Source organism: Pleurodeles waltl, chromosome 1_2, assembly GCF_031143425.1.
Source record: "Pleurodeles waltl isolate 20211129_DDA chromosome 1_2, aPleWal1.hap1.20221129, whole genome shotgun sequence".
NCBI lineage: Eukaryota > Metazoa > Chordata > Amphibia > Caudata > Salamandridae > Pleurodeles > Pleurodeles waltl.
The window spans coordinates 1,086,873,653-1,086,894,482 of record NC_090437.1 but is presented as its reverse complement, the minus strand read 5'-3'; the positions used below and the strand labels follow the sequence as shown (position 1 = coordinate 1,086,894,482).

At 45.8% G+C, this 20,830-nt stretch overlaps 1 protein-coding gene across 1 annotated transcript in view; it reads right to left on the bottom strand.

Moving 5' to 3' along the window:
• Positions 1 to 20,830, bottom strand: part of SEL1L3 (SEL1L family member 3) — a 390,847-nt gene that overhangs the window by 167,876 nt on the left and 202,141 nt on the right. The window contains exons 11-12 of the mRNA XM_069202147.1: positions 20,618 to 20,797; positions 11,382 to 11,501 (exon numbers count right to left, since the gene is read on the bottom strand). Coding sequence (XP_069058248.1) covers positions 11,382 to 11,501; positions 20,618 to 20,797 — 300 coding nt within the window. The remainder of the gene's footprint in view (positions 1 to 11,381; positions 11,502 to 20,617; positions 20,798 to 20,830) is intronic.

Genomic DNA, 20,830 nt, shown 5'->3' with positions numbered 1-20,830 from the left:
GGGGGTCATTCTGACCTCGGCGGTAAAAGGCGCTTACCGCCGGTCAGAAGACCGCCATAACACCGCCGCGGTCGTGGTAAACCGCCACGGTCATTCTGACCCGCAACTGGCAAACCGCCAAAAACCCGACATCCACAAAAGTCTGCCACACCAACGGCCAGCAAAAAACTGGCGATGACCAAACCTCCACCGTCACGCCAACAGAAATACGCCCATGCCATTCCGACCCACGAATCCACGCGGCGGTCTTTCAACCGCGGTATTCCATTGGCGGTACACACCGCCGCGCTCAAAATACACACACCTTTACAAAACACAACCACATTGGACAATTTGAAATACACACACCTGAGACACATACACACAACACTCCCACACACCCATTACAATATAAAACACACACCCACATCACCCACAAACCCCTACGACCACAAATCAGAGACGAAGCCCAGAGAGAGACAGCACAGAATAGAGAACACCATCACACAGAGGCACACTACACCATCACCCACACAACATCCACGCACAAAACACCACACACCACCACACTCACCACACTCATAAACACATACACCACCCCACACCTCATCCACACCACCTCATGGCACCCCAAAGACACCCCAGGTTTTCAGACGCTGAACTCAGGGTCATGGTGGAGGAAATAGTTCGGGTAGAGCCCCAGCTCTTCGGGACACAGGTGCAGCACACCACCATTGCCAGGAAGATGGAGCTATGACAAAGAATAGTGGACAGGGTCAACGCTGTGGGACAGCATCCACGAAATCGGGACGACATCAGGAAGCGGTGGAACGACCTACGGGGGAAGGTGCGTTCCATGGTGTCAAGGCACAACATCGCGGTGCAGAAGACTGGCGGCGGACCCCCACCTCAACCCCCAGAATTTACAGCATGGGAGGAGCAAGTCTTGAACATCCTGCATCCTGAGGGCCTCGCAGGAATAGCTGGAGGAATGGACTCTGGTAAGTCTCATCTTCACCACTTCATCCCCCCCACCCCACCTGCATGCCAACTCATACCCCCACCCCCATCACACCAACTCCTTGCAAATGGCTCACCATCACAACCCACCCATCCCAACACCTAGCCCTGCATGCGTCCACAAAGCATGGACACCCATCACCAAAGCATGCCCACTGCACATACCCATCTCCCCCACAAACCACCGTCACAACAGCCCCCACAAGGGAATGCCAGCACTGGGGTACACGGGCACCCACCCATTGCACGATATGGCACACACAGAAGCAATAATCGCCCAGGAGGGTTGGCGGATGGGTGACATCAGGTCTGGCTCCAGCTGGGCACACAGTTCCTGTATAGTGGCTCGTTCAAGCCTGTATGTCAATATGACATGTCTTTCTTCCATTGTCGACAGGTCCACCAGCGGTCTGTACACGGGAAGATTCCTCCATCTCCTCACAAGTCCCAGCGGACGGTGCCTAGGAAGGACAACAGCGAGCACAGAGTCAATCAACCCACAGGTACGTTCCCACAGCTTGCACAGTACACGATTCTCTATGCAGTGAATGGGTTGTATGAGTGTCGATGCAAGGCCTAGGCATGTGTGACGCAGTAGAAATTAAGCCATGTGGGCCCTTGAAATGGCGGCTGCCTGACCTGTGAAGTGCGACAATGGGATGTGAGGTCAATGCGCTGGCGTGGCACACCCTGGCGGCAGGCGGTGGAAGACCGCGGTGCAAAGTCGCATTGGTTAACATTGAACCCTATGGGTTTCAGGAGCCAATGACGATGTGCGCCGGCCGTCGCAGTACGCACCGCCGCGGGCGTGACCGTAATTTTCTATCTGCTTAATCACTCGAGACCTGATCATCCACAGGAGAGGACCTATACTGCAAGTGCTGCTGTGACCTCGGTCTGGAAGAGACAATGGCTGCTGCGACTGGGGAAAGGGCCCCTGCCTTCACTTCTGAAGAATTGGAGAAACTCGTGGATGGGGTCCTCCCCCAGTATGCGCTACTCTACGGTCCTCCAAACCAACAGGTAAGTACACTGGGACCATGCTTTGTGGCCAATGCCTGGGTTGAGTGGGGTGAATGAACGATGGTGGGGAGGGGAGCGAATGAGGCATGCATCAAACGACAGATGAGAGCATGTGCCACATGGCAAGGGTGGGGATAGGGGGCCACTCACATCGAGCATGCAGAAAATGATGATATTCTATTTTCTCCCCCTGTACATGTCACATAGGTCAGCGCCCATCAGAAAATCGACATTTGGCGTGCCATCGCCAAGGACGTCCGGACCCTGGGGGTCCACAACAGACGGGGCACCCACTGCCGCAAGAGGTGGGAGGACATCCGCCACGGGAGCAGGAAGACCGCGGATGGCTCTGCTGGGGATGGCCTCCCAACGTAGGAGGGGTGCCACTCGTCAATTGACCCCCCTGATGTCCCGGATCCTGGCGGTGGCCTACCCCGATTTGGATGGGCGCGTGAGGACAACACAGCAGACACAAGGGGGTGAGTACAAGCACATTCTGCTATCTTAGCGCGCAGTGGAGGTGTCTGGGTGGGGGAGGAGGGCTGTGGGTATCCCTAGGCCAGGGCGATTTCTGTAGGCTAGTCCCACCCGTAAGGCATGGCCCTGTGCCCCTGCCCCCCACCTCTGTAGGGTGCCAAGTACAGCTATTCATGGCCCTGTGTCACCTATGTGTGCAGTTGTCGTCCATAGGCTTGTAGGCCAAGTCCCACTGATTGAGTAGTGTACCCCAAGTGCGCGGCGTAGTGCAGGGGGCTTCTGTGTCTGTCCTCTCCGACAACTGTGTCGCCAATGCATGCACTCAACATGTCTTTATTTTCCACCACCCCCCTTTTTTGTTGGTCTTCCTGTTCATGTGTGCATTAGCATCATCAGGCAGAGGAGAAGTGGCATCGGAGCACGAGGGAGCTGCATCTCACATGGCCCTGGAGGGCCATGCAACCGACTCGGAGTTCACCAGTGAGACGGAGGGCGAGGGGAGCTCCACAACGGGGACACGTGGAGACACCAGCGACACAGACACGTCCTCGGAAGGGAGCTCCCTTGTGGTGGCGGCATCATCCGTGCCCACCGCAACAACAGGTACAGCCGCCACCCAGCGCACCAGCTCCGCCCTCCCAGCAGCCCCTCAGCGTTCGCCCTGTGCCCGCTCACACAGGCAGGTGGGCGTCTCCTTCGCCCCAGGCACCTCAGGCCCTGCCCCAGTTACCCCTGCTGCCCTCAGTGAGGAGGTCATTGACCTCCTCAGGACACTCATTGTTTGGCAGTCTACCCTTTTGAATGCCATCCAGGGTGTAGAAAGGGAGGTGCACCGGAGCAATGCATACCTGGAGGGCATTCATTCGGGTCAGGCTGCCCATCAACGATCGTTCAACACTCTGGCCTCAGAACTGACGGCAGCCATTGTCCCTGTCTCCTGCCTCCCTCCTCCAACTTCCTCCACCCAGTCCCACTCCCCTGTTTCTCTGTCTATCCCAGACACACCTACAGACCAGCCTGCACACACCTCAACACCCAAGGGCAGCTCATCCAGACATAAGCACCACACATCACACAAGCATTCACACAAGCAACAGCCACATGCAGACATGCCAACAGCCACTGCCTCCTCTGTGTCCCCCTCCTCCTCGTCTCCCTCCTCCCTCCCTGTGACGTCTCCACTCACACTTGCATGCACAACATCATCAGCCACTACGTCCATCACCAGCACACCCACCAGAACACTCCGCACACGTGCAGTCACCACCCCCACTGCCATTTACATGTCCCCTGTGTCCTCTCCCAGTGTGTCTGTCACCCCCTCTTCCAAACCACACAAACGCAGGCAGCCACCCACCCAACAGCCATCCACCTCACAACAGCCTCCAGCACAAACACCTGCACCCAAAGACACCAGACTTGACTCACCTACAACCACATCCTCTTCCTCCACTCCCATACCCACTACACCTACCCTTCCCACTGCTCCTAAAAAGTTTTTCCTGTCCAAAATTAACCTCTTTCCATCACCTGACCCACCCCCTCCATCTCGTAAGAGTCCAATCAGCACCTCAGCCACCACAACCCCTGGACCTACAAGGACCATAGTCCAAGGACATTGGAGTCCACCACCTTCAAGGGCAGCTACTTCGGCTAGCAGTAAAGGGACAGCCAGCCAACCCCCTGGGAAAAAAACAAAGAAAGGCCTGGCCCGGCGCGAGAGGCCAGAGACGGCAGACTCCAAAGGCACTACCCTGGCACCGTCAGGAAGTGGGGTGCCACCTGGCACATCAACAAAGGGAGGCAAGGGCCACAGAGGAGCAGGGAAGGATGGCAAGGGCAGCACGCCCGACAAGTCCAGCAGCAGGCGAGCTGCCCAGGAGGGCCCCACCAGCCCCATTCCAGGGGTGAAGGAGGACACCCACGGGCCCGGGACACCAGCACAGGAGGGCCCCGCAAGCGAGAAGACAGATGTGCACGAAGGGCCCGGCAGCCACATGTCGGGTGGCGAGTGAACTCCATATAATGGCCGGATCTGGTGCCCTGGTGACACATGCCAAGAACCGCTGAACATGGCCCTTCAAGCCAAGCACCGCTGAACAGGGCCCTTCAAGTCAAGAACCGCTGAACAGGGCCCTTCAAGTCAGGAACCGCTGAACAGGGCCCTTCAAGTCAAGAACCGCTGAACAGGGCCCTTCATGTCAAGAACCGCTGAACATGGCCCTTCAAGTCAAGAACCGCTGAACAGGGCCCTTCAAGTCAAGAACCGCTGAACAGGGCACCGCCGTCTCAAGAACCGCTAAACAGGGCACCGCCGTCTCAAGAACCGCTGAACAGGGCACCGCCGTCTCAAGAACCGCTGAACAGGGCACCGCCGTCTCAAGAACCGCTGAACATGGCCCTTCAAGTAAAGAACCGCTGAACAGGGCCCTTCAAGTCAAGAACCGCTGAACATGGCCCTTCAATTCAAGAACCGCTGAACATGGCCCTTCAAGTCAAGAACCGCTGAACAGGGCCCTTCAAGTCAAGAACCGCTGAACATGGCCCTTCAAGTCAAGAACCGCTGAACAGGGCCCTTCAAGTCAGGAACCGCTGAACAGGGCACCGCCGTCTCAAGAACCGCTGAACAGGGCACTGCCGTCTCAAGAACCGCTGAACAGGGCACCGCCGTCTCAAGAATCGCTGAACATGGCCCTTCAAGTAAAGAACCGCTGAACAGGGCCCTTCAAGTCAAGAACCGCTGAACAGGGTCCTTCAAGTCAAGAACCGCTGAACATGGCCCTTCAAGTCAAGAACCGCTGAACAGGGCCCTTCAAGTCAAGAACCGCTAAACATGGCCCTTCAAGTCAAGAACCGCTGAACAGGGCCCTTCAAGTCAAGAACCGCTGAACAGGGCACCGCCATCTCAAGAACCGCTGAACAGGGCACCGGCGTCTCAAGAACCGCTGAACAGGGCCCTTCAAGTAAAGAACCGCTGAACAGGGCCCTGCAAGTCAAGCACCGCTGAACAGGGCCTTTCAAGTCAAGAACCGCTGAACAGGGCCCTTCAAGTCAAGAACCGTTGAACACGGCCCTTCAAGTCAAGAACCGCTGAACAGGGCCCTCCAAGTCAAGAACCGCTGAACAGGGCCCTTCAAGTCAAGAACCGCTGAACAGGGCACCGCCATCTCAAGAACCGCTGAACAGGGCACCGCCATCTCAAGAACCGCTGAACAGGGCACCGCCGTCTCAAGAACCGCTGAACAGGGCCCTTCAAGTAAAGAACCGCTGAACAGGGCCCTTCAAGTCAAGAACCGCTGAACATGGCCCTTCAAGTCAAGCACCGCTGAACAGGGCCTTTCAAGTCAAGAACCGCTGAACAGGGCCCTTCAAGTCAAGAACCGCTGAACATGGCCCTTCAAGTCAAGAACCGCTGAACAGGGCCCTGCAAGTCAAGAACCGCTGAACAGGGCCCTTCAAGTCAAGAACCGCTGAACAGGGCCCTTCAAGGCAAGCACCGCTGAACAGGGCCCTTCATGTCAAGCACTGCTCCGCTGGGCCCTTCATGTCAAGCACCACTCTGCTGGGCCCTTCATCTCAAGCACCGCTCCGCTGGGCCCTTCATGTCAAGCACCGCTCCGCTGGGCCCTTCATCTCAAGCACCGCTCCGCTGGGCACCGCCGTCTCTGCACCGCTCCGCTGGGCCCTTCATGTCAAGCACCGCTCCGCTGGGCCCTTCATGTCAAGCACCGCTCCGCTGGGCCCTTCATCTCAAGCACCGCTCCGCTGGGCGCCGCCGTCTCTGCACCGCTCCGCTGGGCCCTTCATGTCAAGCACCGCACCGCTGGGCCCTTCATGTCAAGCACCGCTCCGCTGGGCCCTTCATCTCAAGCACCGCTCCGCTGGGCACCGCCGTCTCTGCACCGCCCTGCTGGGCCCTTCATGTCAAGCACTGCTACGCTGGGCCCTTCATGTCAAGCACCGCTCCGCTGGGCCCTTCATGTCAAGCACCGCTCCGCTGGGCCCTTCATCTTAAGCACCGCTCCGCTGGGCACCACCCTCTCTGCACCGCTCCGCTGGGCCCTTCATGTCAAGCACCGCTCCCACCCCGGAAAAGAGGGCGGATTGGTGAGTTGTGATAGGGTGGGCGGTACATTGGCTCCCGCCTGTCTGTTGGCGGTGACCGCCGCGCTGTTTGTCTGTCCCGCCATGGCGGTCGGAGTGTTAAAGTGGCGGTCTCTGTTGGCGGTTCCCGCCAGGGTCAGAATTCCATTTTTTTTACTGCCTGCCTGTTGGCGGTTTGGCCGACGCTTTAACACCGACCGCCAGGGTTGGAATGACCCCCAAAGTCTTTTGGAGTGCTGTGAATTACTTTTGGAAGGAATTAATTGCAGGGAATTGGTCCATCCCTGACGCAGCCACCAGCCGAGGAGCGCGCCGTGAGAGGACTGTTTAGCTATATATATATATATATATATATATATATATATATGCGTGTGTATATATATGTATATATATATATATATATATATATATATATATATATATAGATAGATATAGATAGATATAGATATATTATTTTTTTTCAATGAAAAAATAAATGTTAAAGGGGTGCTATAGTTAGGTGAAAATGTCAGTTAAAACATATTGTTTTTTGAAGCAAGGGCCCACACTGACAAGGAACTCTCCCAGGAGTTTCTTTTAATTTGATGCTGGGGGCTCCCCCACAAAATAAACATTTATCTTTGTGATGCAACCAGTTACCGAGCAAGGTCCAGCAGAACACGCAGGAGCTATTTGCTACCACACAAGCATGAAGAGCCGATGAGGAAACCCCCCCCCCGGCCAATCAGATTGCTCTATTATTTCAAGTTATGTACCTGCTTGACTTGGCCAACGCAGTAGTCTTGCTTACCCAACCATCAAGATACACATACATTTTGTTTATCAAAACTACTGAATGGATTTACACCAAATCACAAAAAGCACACTTTCTGTATAAAGATATAGCTTTCTGTCAAATGTGGTGTAATTCTGTTCAGTTATTTGAACTGGAGCTCTGTGCAAATATCTCTATACAAATGGAGTTTTTGAACTGCCTTTTCTCCCAGCCCCCGCTTGAAGGATAACCCCAAAATTTCGAAAAAAGGCGCTGAGATGGGTGAACTTTTTTTGTGAAATTTTCATGGAGATTCATCAAATCAAATGGCACCAAAGTTAATAGCAAATCAAAGCATTCCTTTTATGGTAGCTAGGCCCTAAACATAACTACACAGTAGCAACAGCCACTGTGAAAAAATACATATATAACTATTTCCCTTACGGTCACCAGTGCATAGTTATAGTTAGGATTGTGTTTCCAAAGGAAATGCCTTTTTGTGGTTACTAATAACTTTGGTGCCGTTTGATGAATTTTCACAAAACGTTCTAAATAAATTGCTCTTTTTAGCATAGTTTGTGTATGGAAAATGTCAGAGTGATCTGTCAAGCGAGGACTGATTAAAAACCGGTGTCCCAAAACACAAAATCCTTGTGCAATTCCATAGACTTTATGATGCGATACCACAAAAACACCAGGACAGAATTACACCAAATTTAGCACAAAACTAGATCTTGGTCCAGGAAGCATGCTTAAAGGATGATAGCAGATTTAGTTACAGTATAAATCATTTTTTGGTAGTACCATACTATTTGTAGGCATAGTGGTGTGTCCTAAGGTGATTTTACCCTAGGGAAAATGCTGACCCTGTGCTGGGATTAAATTAACCATGTTTGAGAGAAAACTGATTTCTCTCACGATTTTCTCAAAGAGGTTATGGAAGGTGCTCCAGAAGCTAAAATCAAAGCATTTCTACTGAGGATACTGCAGTAAATGAGGGAGCTTCATAACAAAAAAGTCACTAAAGATTGCCACCAGATGAAAAAGATCCCAAGTGCGGGTCAAATATCACCTCCCCAATGTAGCCCAGGTATAGCCCACTGACAGAAGTGTACAAAATACTTACATTCCTTTTTGTTTTTATAGATCTCTGTAGCACAGATATGACCCAACGTTTTGGACCACTTTACATGAGTATCAGTTACAGTTAATTACACAACACATTCATTTTGTTTTTAGGCACTGGAAGATTAAGTGATTTTCCCAGAATCACAGGATGTTGAGTCAAAGCACAGACTCAAACCTGGTTCCCCAGTTTTAAAATCATTCACCCGATTTTGTTTTCTTACTAAGTACAAAATGATGGCAAGTATGGTACAATGGATCATAGATGGCAGTAAGAATGGAGGGGGCACAGACAGGGGCAGCAATCTGACCATGTAGGAGAGGTGGGAGGGGTGGTAGTATTGCAGTGGAACACTCAGAGTAGACAATAAGGACAGTGCCAGGGGCATGCACAAATATTTCAGAGGGCACGGAGAAGCAGGGTAGAGGGAGTATGTTAGATGTTAAGCAGGGGAGCAGTGACAGGGGCATAGGAGGAGTGGGTAGGGACCTCAAGCTAACCATAGAGGGCAGCGACAGCATATCAGACCATGCAGGGCAGGAAAAAGGGGCATGTGTATGGACTCAGAAAACAGAGTGCAGGGAGGAGGTTGGTAGGGGCAGCAAGCTAACCGTGCAGGGCAGGCAGGAAAGGCAGTGGCAAAACAACAGCCACACTAGGCTGGAGTTAGGGGCAGGGACATGGACTTGGACAACAAATGGCAAAGAAGAGAGGGCAGAGGCAACAAGCTTGGGGGGATCAGCACAACAGACAATACTAGGCTAGGCTCTGCGGTCAATTCCGTGGCCATGCATGGTGATCAACATCTTACTTTACATCAAAATCTTCATAATTTACTGAACACAAACAAAGGTTAACGTGCCATTATAGTTAATAATTAAGAATGTCTAAAATTACATTTTAAAAAACACTTGCAAATCACTGGAAAAAATCACTGGAAAAAACAAACTGGATCTTATAGTAACATGAAATGTCATTTAAAACATACCATTTGAAACTGACAAAACCAATTAAATTCACCAATTCTAGTTGTTTCAATTAACTAGAGTTTGTGTCCCAAAGTAACTATAACTTGTGGCCTCACCTTGCACTGCTAGTTACCTTATATATTACATCTCTCATGACATGATCTGTAACATCACTGATAACATGACTGCACTATCGGAAATTACATAATTGATGACAAAACTGTACCTGGCGAGGGTCCGACGTATAGTTATTTTAGTGGACAAGTGTTTGAGTGTTGGACTTGGCCATTTTGCCAGATCATCATCATCCTGTTTTCCGAGCCTGTGTTTGTTGACTTTTAGGACTGCTAACCAGTGCTAAAGTGCTTGGGCCTGATTCGCAAAGGTAAAATTACACTTTTGTATAAGTTTACAATTGCGTACTATTCACAAAGGGATTCACGAGTAGTATCTTTATGATTACGGAGTCTCTGCACCTAGAAAGACCTATCTTTTTATGTGTGGAGACTCCACATTCAGAAAAATACTACTCGTAAATCCCTTTGAGAATAGCATACAATCGTAAACTTACACAAAAGTGTAAGTTTACCTTTTTGAATTAGACCCATGGTAGGATGGCTTCTACCCAACTGGCAAACTTAGTTTACTTGTAACTTCCTACAAAGGTGGCACAATCTCTGCCCAGGGCCTGTAAATCAAATGCTTCTAGTGGGCCTGCAGCACTGATTGCACCACCCACTTAAGTCTACCATTACAACTTATGTGTGCAGTTTTAAACTGACTTTCAGTGAAAAAATATAGAGAGATTGAGAGATAGATAGATAGATAGATAGATAGATAGATAGATAGATAGATAGATAGATAGATAGATAGATAGATAGATAGATAGAAAGATTTATTCTTGTTTTCTTCAATTACAATTTTTATTTCATAAGCAAAGCACTTTCTGGTACGAGTTATAGTTATTTCAGATAAGTATACCATATCTATAACTGCTCAGGGTACCTTCCATATGTCCTCTGGGGTGAGGATGACTGTATCCTAACCACCTAAATGTTTTTTCCCTATACTGTTTACTCCCCCGTACAAAGCAACAAGCAAAATTGCAGCTGCAACTTTCCCTTCAGGTTGCAGCCAGCCAAGCAGTGCCTTGCCTTTCTCCAAGATCTGTGGATTCATTTTGGGTGAATCCATTATTGATCCGCATCTTTAGATATCTATATGTTATTTAATTTAATTGCTTCAAAACTACTGAACAGATTTACACTAAACTACAAAAAAAGGTTCTTTCTGGAGCAAGATCCACTTTTTGGCAAATTTTGGTGTAATTACATCCATTTGTTCGGGCTGTGGCTGTGTCTACAAATCGCAAAATCCCCATATGCATTGCATAGGGAAAAAGTGTTTTGCCCCCCCCCCTTTTTCTCAGCCCCTGCTTGACGAATTACCATGAACATTTAGAGACAGCAGCTAAAGTAACCAGTACACCCCCTTTGAAAATTTTGTGAAGATTTGTCATAGATGCCAAACTTATTAGCAAAACAAAAAATGCTTTGTCTATGGGAAAAGTTGGTCCTTACTATAAAACCAATAATAAAATGATGTCTGCAAGTCAAATTAAACAACAATCAGCAACCCCCCTTAACATAACACAAATCTCTGTTGGATGTATATATAACACACTTTGTTATACATGCATAATACTAACATGAGGACCTAAAAATGTTAATTGAAACACATTCTCAGTGTAAAATGAACTGCATTTGTAAAATCCCCAGAATTTATATAGTCAACTTATGCATGCAGCCTCTTACCCACGATTTTCAAACGCTTCAAATATCGGATTGTGCCCAAGAGTTTGACTGTATTATGCCCAGAATCAAAGAAATTCCATAGTCAATCAAAGATAAAAACATAATGTAGTTTTTACCTGAGCAACTGCATCACCTCTTGCTGCTTCATGCTTGAGCCATAGGAACACATCGCCATTTTCTTTAGTTTGGGATTTCAGAGTTTCATCCTCCATTATCCTCACAGTTTCAACATAAGCCTATTCGAACAAAGGAAAGGATAATTAATTGAAATCTAAAACTGTGGCAAACCTCCATGACCATAAATGGTTTCTCATATTGAGGCTATGACATAGCCAAACACTTACAGCACGCATCCATATGAACACGCTTGAAAGTCAGCAGCACGGCACACAATCTATGTCCGAAAGTTTATAAGAAATAACAAGAAATTATCAAAATTCCCTCTGAGCGAAAGTCTTCTTTAATGTTTGGTGTAAAGGCCAGAAAGTGCCCCAGTGCATTTCTCATAATATTGTACCATATTTCAGTGGGCGAGAAATCACTAATATAGGGCCAGATGTACAGATCACTTTTGCAAACCCTGTGATTTCAAAATCAAACTGTCTGCAAAAGCAAAAGGGCTTTTCTTAATGAATGAAGACCTTTTATGTGTTATAAAAAAAAATTCGGACTCATAACTGATTCATAATGGGTAAGGTGTCGCCGTGGGGCACCTTCTCATTTGAAAATCTTGTCAACAGTCTTGGGTTGAGTTGGCAGTAATCAATAAGACCACTGCCTACTCAATCCACAGTTTTTCCTAATGGGAAACGTTAATTTCAGAGTCAAGCGCTTAAGCACTCTGGCCCCTGTTGTAATCTCCCCGTGGGCTTTTAACCACACCCATGCCACGCCCGTCACTTTCATTGGTTCGTGGGCTTGCGTTTTAAAATGTGCTTGATTTCATTAGTGAAAGGCATGCATACGTCATGCCTTTTCCGGTGTTTAGCCCTCCTCCACAGCACCAGTAAACTACTGAAAACATACAAGGCTCCTTGTTTTCCACCTGGTTTCTAGACTACTTAATTTTTTTATTTTCAACACAGTGCGATTGTGCTGGTTTTTCCACAGCACGATCGTGCTTGTTTTTTTTTTCCTTTCAATTCATGTGGCAAGAAAAGTCCGGTTTGGCGGTTACAACGCTAATAGCTCTAACCCGAGCAAATGCGAGACCCCTTGCATTGCAAATGCTTGTTTTTTTTTTCAAAACAGTACTGCTTCTTTTAAGGAACATGAACTCTGTTAAAAAAATCTCTTTAGGGAATGACAACACAAGGTCGATGATCCTTCAAGGGCACCATCTCTTTGTTTGTAGATAATCACAGGGAATCTCAAAAAGCAAACTGTGCCATTTATATTCATTAGGGAAGTTGCTCTGAGACCCCCTGCATCTGGAGATTTTGCATATGACCTATTCGTACATAGGGCACATTGTAAAATAAAAGATGGTCTTTAAAATCAGAACACACTTTGTGACAACGTTTTGTGACCAGTCTTTTAGTACATCTCGCCCCACATACTGAAGTGACATTGGACAAAAAACATGAGCAAACAGTCTGAGCCAGAAAAGTTATTCCAACCAACAGTGTAAAAGATTATTTGATTGACTACCCTTCACAACTCGTTCCTATTTCCTTCTCCATGACACTCACAGAATTTGCCATAATTTGTGTTTCATTATATGACACTATAAGCATGTTGGATTATATGTCTTGGAGCTATTCTGTAGGATTTGTATTTAATTATTTACTTAATCGGTGTTAAGCAGCGGAGATTTGACCGTTAGATTCCCATATCATGATACAACTAAGCATGGGCAAAATGTGCTTTACACCAGAGTAAACGCACAATTTCTGGCATTTCGGGTTACAATTGTTACACCTATCAATTTCGCATAAATAAGATTTGTTGTGGATAAAATCCCATCACTGAAGTACAAGAACAATGCATACAAGCCAAAAGAGAAGCTGTTTTTCGCATCACGCACAATTTTGCTAGTTTTGATAGGGAAAAATACCTCCCCACATCCATTTTGAACACAAAGTGCTGGACAAGGATTCACATAATGTTGTGTGATTTTGCATAATTGTTTGGCATTAAGAATAATAATTTCTAAAAAGCCAATGATGCATGTTTTGACCAGGTCTAGATACAATTAGTTGGAATCATCATATGTCACTCAGAGAGAAAAACAGGCGCAAATAAAAAACAGTAAAAATTAAAATGATAATGTTTGAATAGTTCAGATCAGTCAAAGAGCTCAGATCGGTGCATCAGATGACAGAGGGGAGCAAAGAGATTGAGAACTTTAGGACTCCTGTGACGTAATACGGCTAGCAGTGGATGGTAGCTGTCTTTACAGGTGGGTCTAAACTCTGTATGAGGTAGTAATACAGGTATGTGCCTATATGGAGCTCCATATTTTTGGAGATTTTAGGGAAAAATGTGTTTCTTGATGGCAATGTTATTGCATGTTGGAATTTTAGGCTAGAGTAAAGAATTTCATCTCATGGTTTTGGTTTTCGCCTGAGAGGTCAGGTTTGTGTGCGCATAGGAAGGGACTTTTTGACTTCAGACATTGGGATACGTAGTATGGTTCCACGATGGCAGCCTTCTTGGTAGCTCTCAAGGCTGTCCCCTTAAGATAAAAAAGCCATCTTTCCTTCTCTTTTTTCTTCACTATGTTTTCTAGACACAATCAAAGAAATAGTGTTGTATGAAATCCTACTGAGATGCCAAGAGGGGTCAATGGGTGGAGTAAGCACCCCCAGTGGATTGATCAGTGTAGAACGGCTCACTTGACAGGACATGGCTGTTCAAATGAACAGAGCACCATGAAGCAACTAGCAACTCTAGTGCCGTGAGACCCTCACAGATGATTTGCTGCACTTCAAAAATCCTGATTGACTGGTTGATTGACTTGTGTTAGCCGGGAACCAAGCACCTGTCAACTCTGTGTAATCAAGCCCCCTTTGGCTCGCCCTCTCTCCACCACACTTTCCATCAGCACTGCACTGGGTGTCAGCAGCTTGGTAATATCTCTGTTTTCTGCATCTCAGTAAATCCTTGTTTCCTCAGGTGCTGACATTTCTCCCTGCCAGCTGTTTTACTGGCCTTTCACTAGAAGAGAGCAGCCTTAACTAGATTGTCACTGCCAGTTTGTTCCATTCAAGCAAGTGCATATCTTAATGTGTATGCCTGGGGACACCAAGCCACTTGAAGTATAAAACTGCTACAACACCTCAGCAGATTAAGCCCTTCATAGGCACATGGGCACTCCATCTTTAAACTGCCTTTGGGGTGTGGCTGTGACGCAGCGTCCAAGACCATGAAAGTGATGTCAAAGAGCAGGGGCTCAGCTGTAAGAACTGTGGCCATCTTGGCTTCCAAATCCCCTTCCGGCTGCTTTTTGGGTGATATCCTGTATGTGCACAATCTCTATATTCACCCCTTAGTCTTTAATCACAATGCATATCAATATCTGTAACACTGAGGCAGAACTACGAAGGGTCAGGCTGCTTAGCAGCATGGCTTCTAAAGACATGAAAGTGATATATGATCAACATTTCAGCAGTACTTACAAATGAAAGCAAGTAGAAAAAGATCTAGGGGTTGAAATGCCTTGAGAAATAGGAAAGAAGTTATTGTGTGCACTCTGTCTGTATGGGGCCTTCCAAAGCTGATATGTTAGAACAGAAGGGGAGTATTCTCCTATAATGTTATATAAAATAATATTTTTTTTCATAAACCCTTGTTGCAGTAATTTCAAAAACAAGATAACTTGTTATATCGTTTTTGGATTAACCAAACAGTTTCAGATGGTGGCACTGCCTTGAGAAACTGACATAAAAACCAATGTCTCAGACAGAGACTTATATCTTGAGTCCAGAGTCCTGGTGTCTAGAAATTGTTGCTCACCAAAAAATGCCACCTCTGATTTCGTGGGAGTTATGACTTGAGGATTAGCATTCTTGGCGGATAGTGTTTAATTTGATTTTTATGTTCAGTATGGAAGTGCATGTCATAATTAGCTAACGATGAACAAGAAAATTCCATAGGAGACAAGCTGTCAGCTTCTTTGATTAGTCTAGATCAGTGATGCTCAAAGTATGGCCTGGGGGCCACTTGCAGCCCTACTGACCTTTAGATGTGACCCCCAGTGGAACATCAGCACTGGGCTGCTGTTTGCTTCAGAAAGCACTAACATTCAAAAAGATGTTCACTTAAGGGGAAAGCATTTATTTACACACTGACTAAAGAAAAAGAAAAGAAGCAAATAAGGTGTCCTGCACCACTTAACTTTAAGAATATATTAATTTTAAAGGCCTTTTACAATAAAAGTTAATTTCAGTCACATGCAGAAGTGTTTCACCTTGGTATATTAGATTATATCAGTGCATTGAGAAGTAATTTTTAAAAGTGATATTTTTCAAAAATGAACATAGAAACGTTCATGTCTAGTCCCACCCTGAAAAAATGCCATTAGTGAACTAAGAGGCAAGCCAGTCATCATGGGGACCTCTCTGGGTTGCCTGGGTTTTCATTGCACATCGACAATATTATAAGTAGATAATCAAACACAAGATAATGCTTTGTACCGTGCCCATCCTGAACTAATGTATTTTAAGGTGTTTTGATATGTGATAATGAGGAAAGAAGAGACAAGGTGAAAGAAATCAGTTTCCTAGGATCAAACAATTTGAACAAGTGGGGAAGCCAGGATTTATCCCAGGTTTTTTGGTTTCACATTGTGTAATTTTGTTTCTGTCCAATTCAATAAGCAAGTTACTTACTTCTTACTCTTGATCCTTCCAAGGCAGCAATAGCAAGGAGAGAAGGCTTACCTTAAGGTGAGGTAGAGGTATGGCAAACCAGATACTTCAGGTCTGCTTTAGACATCAGGCCTGCTTTATTATGTGCAGCAGACATGATCATAGGAGGGAGGGAGGGTGGAGTTCAATAAGACAAGTCTCTTGTGGGGATGCAATTCTCCAAGCTAACATACCCCACATTTATGGGCTCCTCCTCAGTTGTGATGGTCGCACCTTGAACCATTACACATGTTTTCTTTGGGTCTTACCCATCCTGTTGTCCACAACATCTCTGACTCCCATCGTACGTTGTTAAACTGAGGACCAGGCTGCGCCTCCCTCACCTTTCCAAACCATATCAAACCAGTCTATGATTCACCACATATTTCAGGGACACTATACTTTTCTGAGAAGAGTGTAAGGACGATATTAATGGGGAGAGGATGCAGCACCTGTGCGTTGTTGTGATAATGCATATAGTTTACCTTAATGATGCATTACCCTTTGCCTCTCCAAAGGTGAAGATAATAAATCCTGTTTGTTCCACATATAAGTACTCCAGTTCATTTGTCTATCTACCTTTCTCTGTTGCAGGTGTCTACAGTGCAAGAGGATGTTTTTCTTTTCAGATGTCTGCTGAATTATTGAGGTCCCAAGTAGTCCATCTCTCTGTGGTTAAGCAAATACTCTTGCCTCAGCCATCCAGGACCAAAGTGTATAACCCTGCACAGAGATCACTCCAGGCACTGTCTTTGCAGTTCCTTTGTCCATGACTCAGGATTCCTATCCCACACGGAGCACAAGGTATTCTAATGATGGTGTGGCTGTTTTTTCCTGAGCACTCACAAATCTGCAACCTCCGCTATAATAATAACAATCAGATACCTATTGAAGGATGGAAAGAAAGATGCATCCTTAACTCTCCTCGTTGCGTGTTGTATATTGTGACATGTTCATCATAGTGGTGGAAGCTGTGTATTACGTGGGTGTTGTACCATCTGTGAGGACACAGTGAATTTGTGGTACTCCAACATCCCAGTCATGAAGCTGCTCCTGACATCAGCACTTTGGGCACCCATTTGCTGTTAATCATCTGATGGAAATGTGAACTAGGTCCAGCCAAACCTTTGCACATTAACATCCCCTTGGAGAGTAACTATGCTGCCCCCTGGTATTCTGCAGGTGTCCACAAGAGAAGAACACCCAGATAAAAGACCAGAGAAAGAACCCTCTGCTCTTTTTGTTTGTTTATCTAGAATGCTGAGGTGGCAGAATGGTTGTTGGGCCCTAGACCACTGCCTGATAGTTGGGAAAATTAAGTATATACACTGGCACTCCATAACCAATATCTGGTATTGTTTCATCTTCACTAGAAGACACTGATGCTCTGCTGTTGGAGATGTTTCCAGGACTGTGTGTGCATCTGTTGCTGTTATCCTCAAGGCTAAAACAACCCTGAAGGGCATGAAGAACCATAGAAAGCTGCTTCAAGGTTCAATGGTTTTAAGATGGAACTCGGCCACCAACCTTGTTGCTCCATATGGTCATAGAACTCCTCTGTGATTTGCAATATCCTTATTATATATGTCATGGAGTGCTTTATCCCATATATATTTTTAAACATTTTCCTTCAAATGAACAGTAATTATATGCCTCTAATGTAATCGAAGGACAACTTCTATTACCTTAGCCACAGCCAACCTTTAAAAGCACTTTGCTAATTGTATGACAGTGCTGACCTGTGAGTATTTCCTTTCAGGCTTACTAGCCCACGTTTTTACAAATTAGCCTTCCACATAGGAGGAATACCTGCTTGCTTACATTCTTAGTAGGAAAATAATTGATTTCAATATCTTGCAAAGGGTTTTGTGGAAATTATGTGATGGAAATAACACATTATACCTGCCATCTAAACTAACCCCAGGCGAATTTGATATTGCACTTGTTTAATCCTGTATAAGATTAGTAGTTTCATGTTATGTTTGCGACGCAAAATTCCTAAAATTATTCTATTATGCTGCTTTCTGTAATTAAACACCAATCGCGGCAAAAATGTAGAACATGTGAAATAGAATACATGTGGCTGTTGTTAGCAGAGGTTGTGTTATTTTAGCTATTTTTTTGTGCCACAAGCATCCTTGTGTCCAAACTGGTCATGGCGATGCATTTCTTGCCAAAGTTCAGTTCCAGAAGGCGGGTTTATATTTCACATAGAATTTCATCTATTTTTTCTGAAATTTCACTTCAATATACTATAAAGCAAATTACACATTTTTTACACAATTAATAAGCTCATTTACAATACCTACAATTTGATGATTTCATTGCTTATTTGCATTTTTGGTTTACATATATTCCTATTATAATAGCCCTACAGGGTAATATTTCTACAGGTTAAGCCTTCAAATTAGATCCTGGTTGATAGTTTTACCACCCCAGTGGGATCACACTACACATACAAAATATGAACATATATTGCCCAAAGACATTCAGAATTTAACGTGCATTCAATGAGAAATTTTCAATTACAACATTTTTAAAATACGTACCTTATTTCATAGTCACCATTACTGCCTTGGTTTGAAGAAGTTATAACAAAGTTAACATATCTAACTATATTAGGTATCGCTCTGTGAGCTGCTTACAAACAGTACGGGTTTTGTTCACCAAAGCCGGCAAACCAATATTGTTGTGAAATGGTCAAGTAAGACAGCCGATCCATAGTAACAGCGTTACACAGAAATCACAGAGTGTTTTATTATTTTGGGCTAGCACACTGGTCACATGAGACTCATTATCAGTACAGCCAGAGAAGAAGGTCTCGGGTGCTGGCTTCAATTGTCTATCAGTAGAATATGCTGCTTGAACTTCACAACTAAGGCTTTTCCTTAGGTTATGCTGTATACGCTTCCATGCCCCTAGGACCTGTGCATGCTGGAGGATAAAGTTTCAAAACGATTACCACACATCTGGAGGTAAAGGAATCAATCGACTATCTCTTGTGGATATCTTGGCTCTGGAAATGTATGGCTGTGCTTTAGAAAATTATTTGACAGGGCAGTTAAAGTTCCCCCGCTATAATATTGTTAATGGCGGTGTGTTTACCTAATTTTGGAATAATAGTTTGAATCTTCAGCCACCCAAATTTATACTCTGTCACATTATATTTTATAATGAATGAGAGAGAGAGAGAGAGAGAGAGAACCCACCGCCTCATGACATGCATGGAAAAGCACAAAAGCATACAATGGGAGAGACTTTCATATTTTCTGAAATATAGCAGAATATGTATCAAGAGCTCGCATAGAGCCTAGGGGCAGCTGAGAATATAAATGAAGAGATGAGGTATAGAAGCATATATCTCACTGACAGTATTCATAAGTAATGTACTAAAATGTACCATGTCTAGCAAGAACTTTCCCTCAGTGGTGTTAGATCATATGGTAAAATTCTTATTGAGGTATACAGCTCCTGGAATGTTATTGTATGGTATATACTAACGTTGATGAGTATGCTCAGTGCTGTTTAACACACATTTTTTAAACAAATAAAGGGCCGGATCATGAGTTCGGTGGACTGGATGACCCGTCCACCGAACCTCCGACGGGGAGGTTGCCGCCATACTGGCTACCTCCTTGCCAGGCCCATTACTACTTTCCCACTGGCTGACAGGCAGAAACCAAGGTTACCGCTCATCAGCCCAGTGGGAAACTGGTGGCAGCATTGTCACCAGCTCGTAATCGAGCCCGTGGCTATGCTGCCACCAACAGGGTGCACCAGCACGCTTGCAAAGCTCATTGTCTGCAGTGAGATTTGTGAAGGTGCTGGGCATGGGGACCCCTGCACTGCCCATGCCAGGTGCATCAGCACTCCAGGGCCCCTCCCTGTGGCACCCCCTGCACCTGTCATCGGCCAGCCTTTTCATGGCGGTGAAACCACCATGAAAAGTCTAGCAGAGAACCAGGTCGTAATCAGCAGGGCGGCGCTGAGTTCAACGCTGCCCTGGCTGATTCCGACCTGAACCGTTGACAGCCCATCGGGAACATTGTTCCCAGGGGAGATGGCGGTTGTTTGGCAATCTGACTGCCAAACTCTTAATTTGGAGATCGGACCGCCAAACTGGCAGTGGTCAGGGCCGCCACCGTGAGGCTGGCAGTCTCAGGATCACCAACCTCATAATGAGGTCCAAAGTGCGCACATTTATTGTAAAGTGAGAAAAGAAGGAATACAGAGATTTTAAACACGGAACCAATATTAAATATGATAACCAAATAAAAATTGTGATCAACTGATTAATGAGGGACAGTAATTAATGGTGGAAAACACGTGACTTGAGTCATTAAAACAAACCATATGAAAATAAAATACATCAATGTTCTCTGCATTCCTTTCCCTCTATCCTTGCGTTAATTAAAAAAAAGCAGAATGTATACTAGAAAGATGTATTCAAATACAGGTTTCTTTGAGTCGAGCAACCAGTAGGTAACAAGAAAAGGGTTTACCTGCTCTCCTTGAAAGGTTTGAAGGTCAAGGGCTGTCTTTTTGGCGATATTATTGTAGTAAGCATAGGAAAGGTCCAGATCTAGTGGATAATTATCAATGCCTTGGTTATGTTTGTACCCAAGTTTCATCACAGCAAGCCCATCTTCTCCTTGAGCTCCAACCAAACTGTACAACAATCCCTGAAGTACAAAATGAAAGAATTTGATATTTAT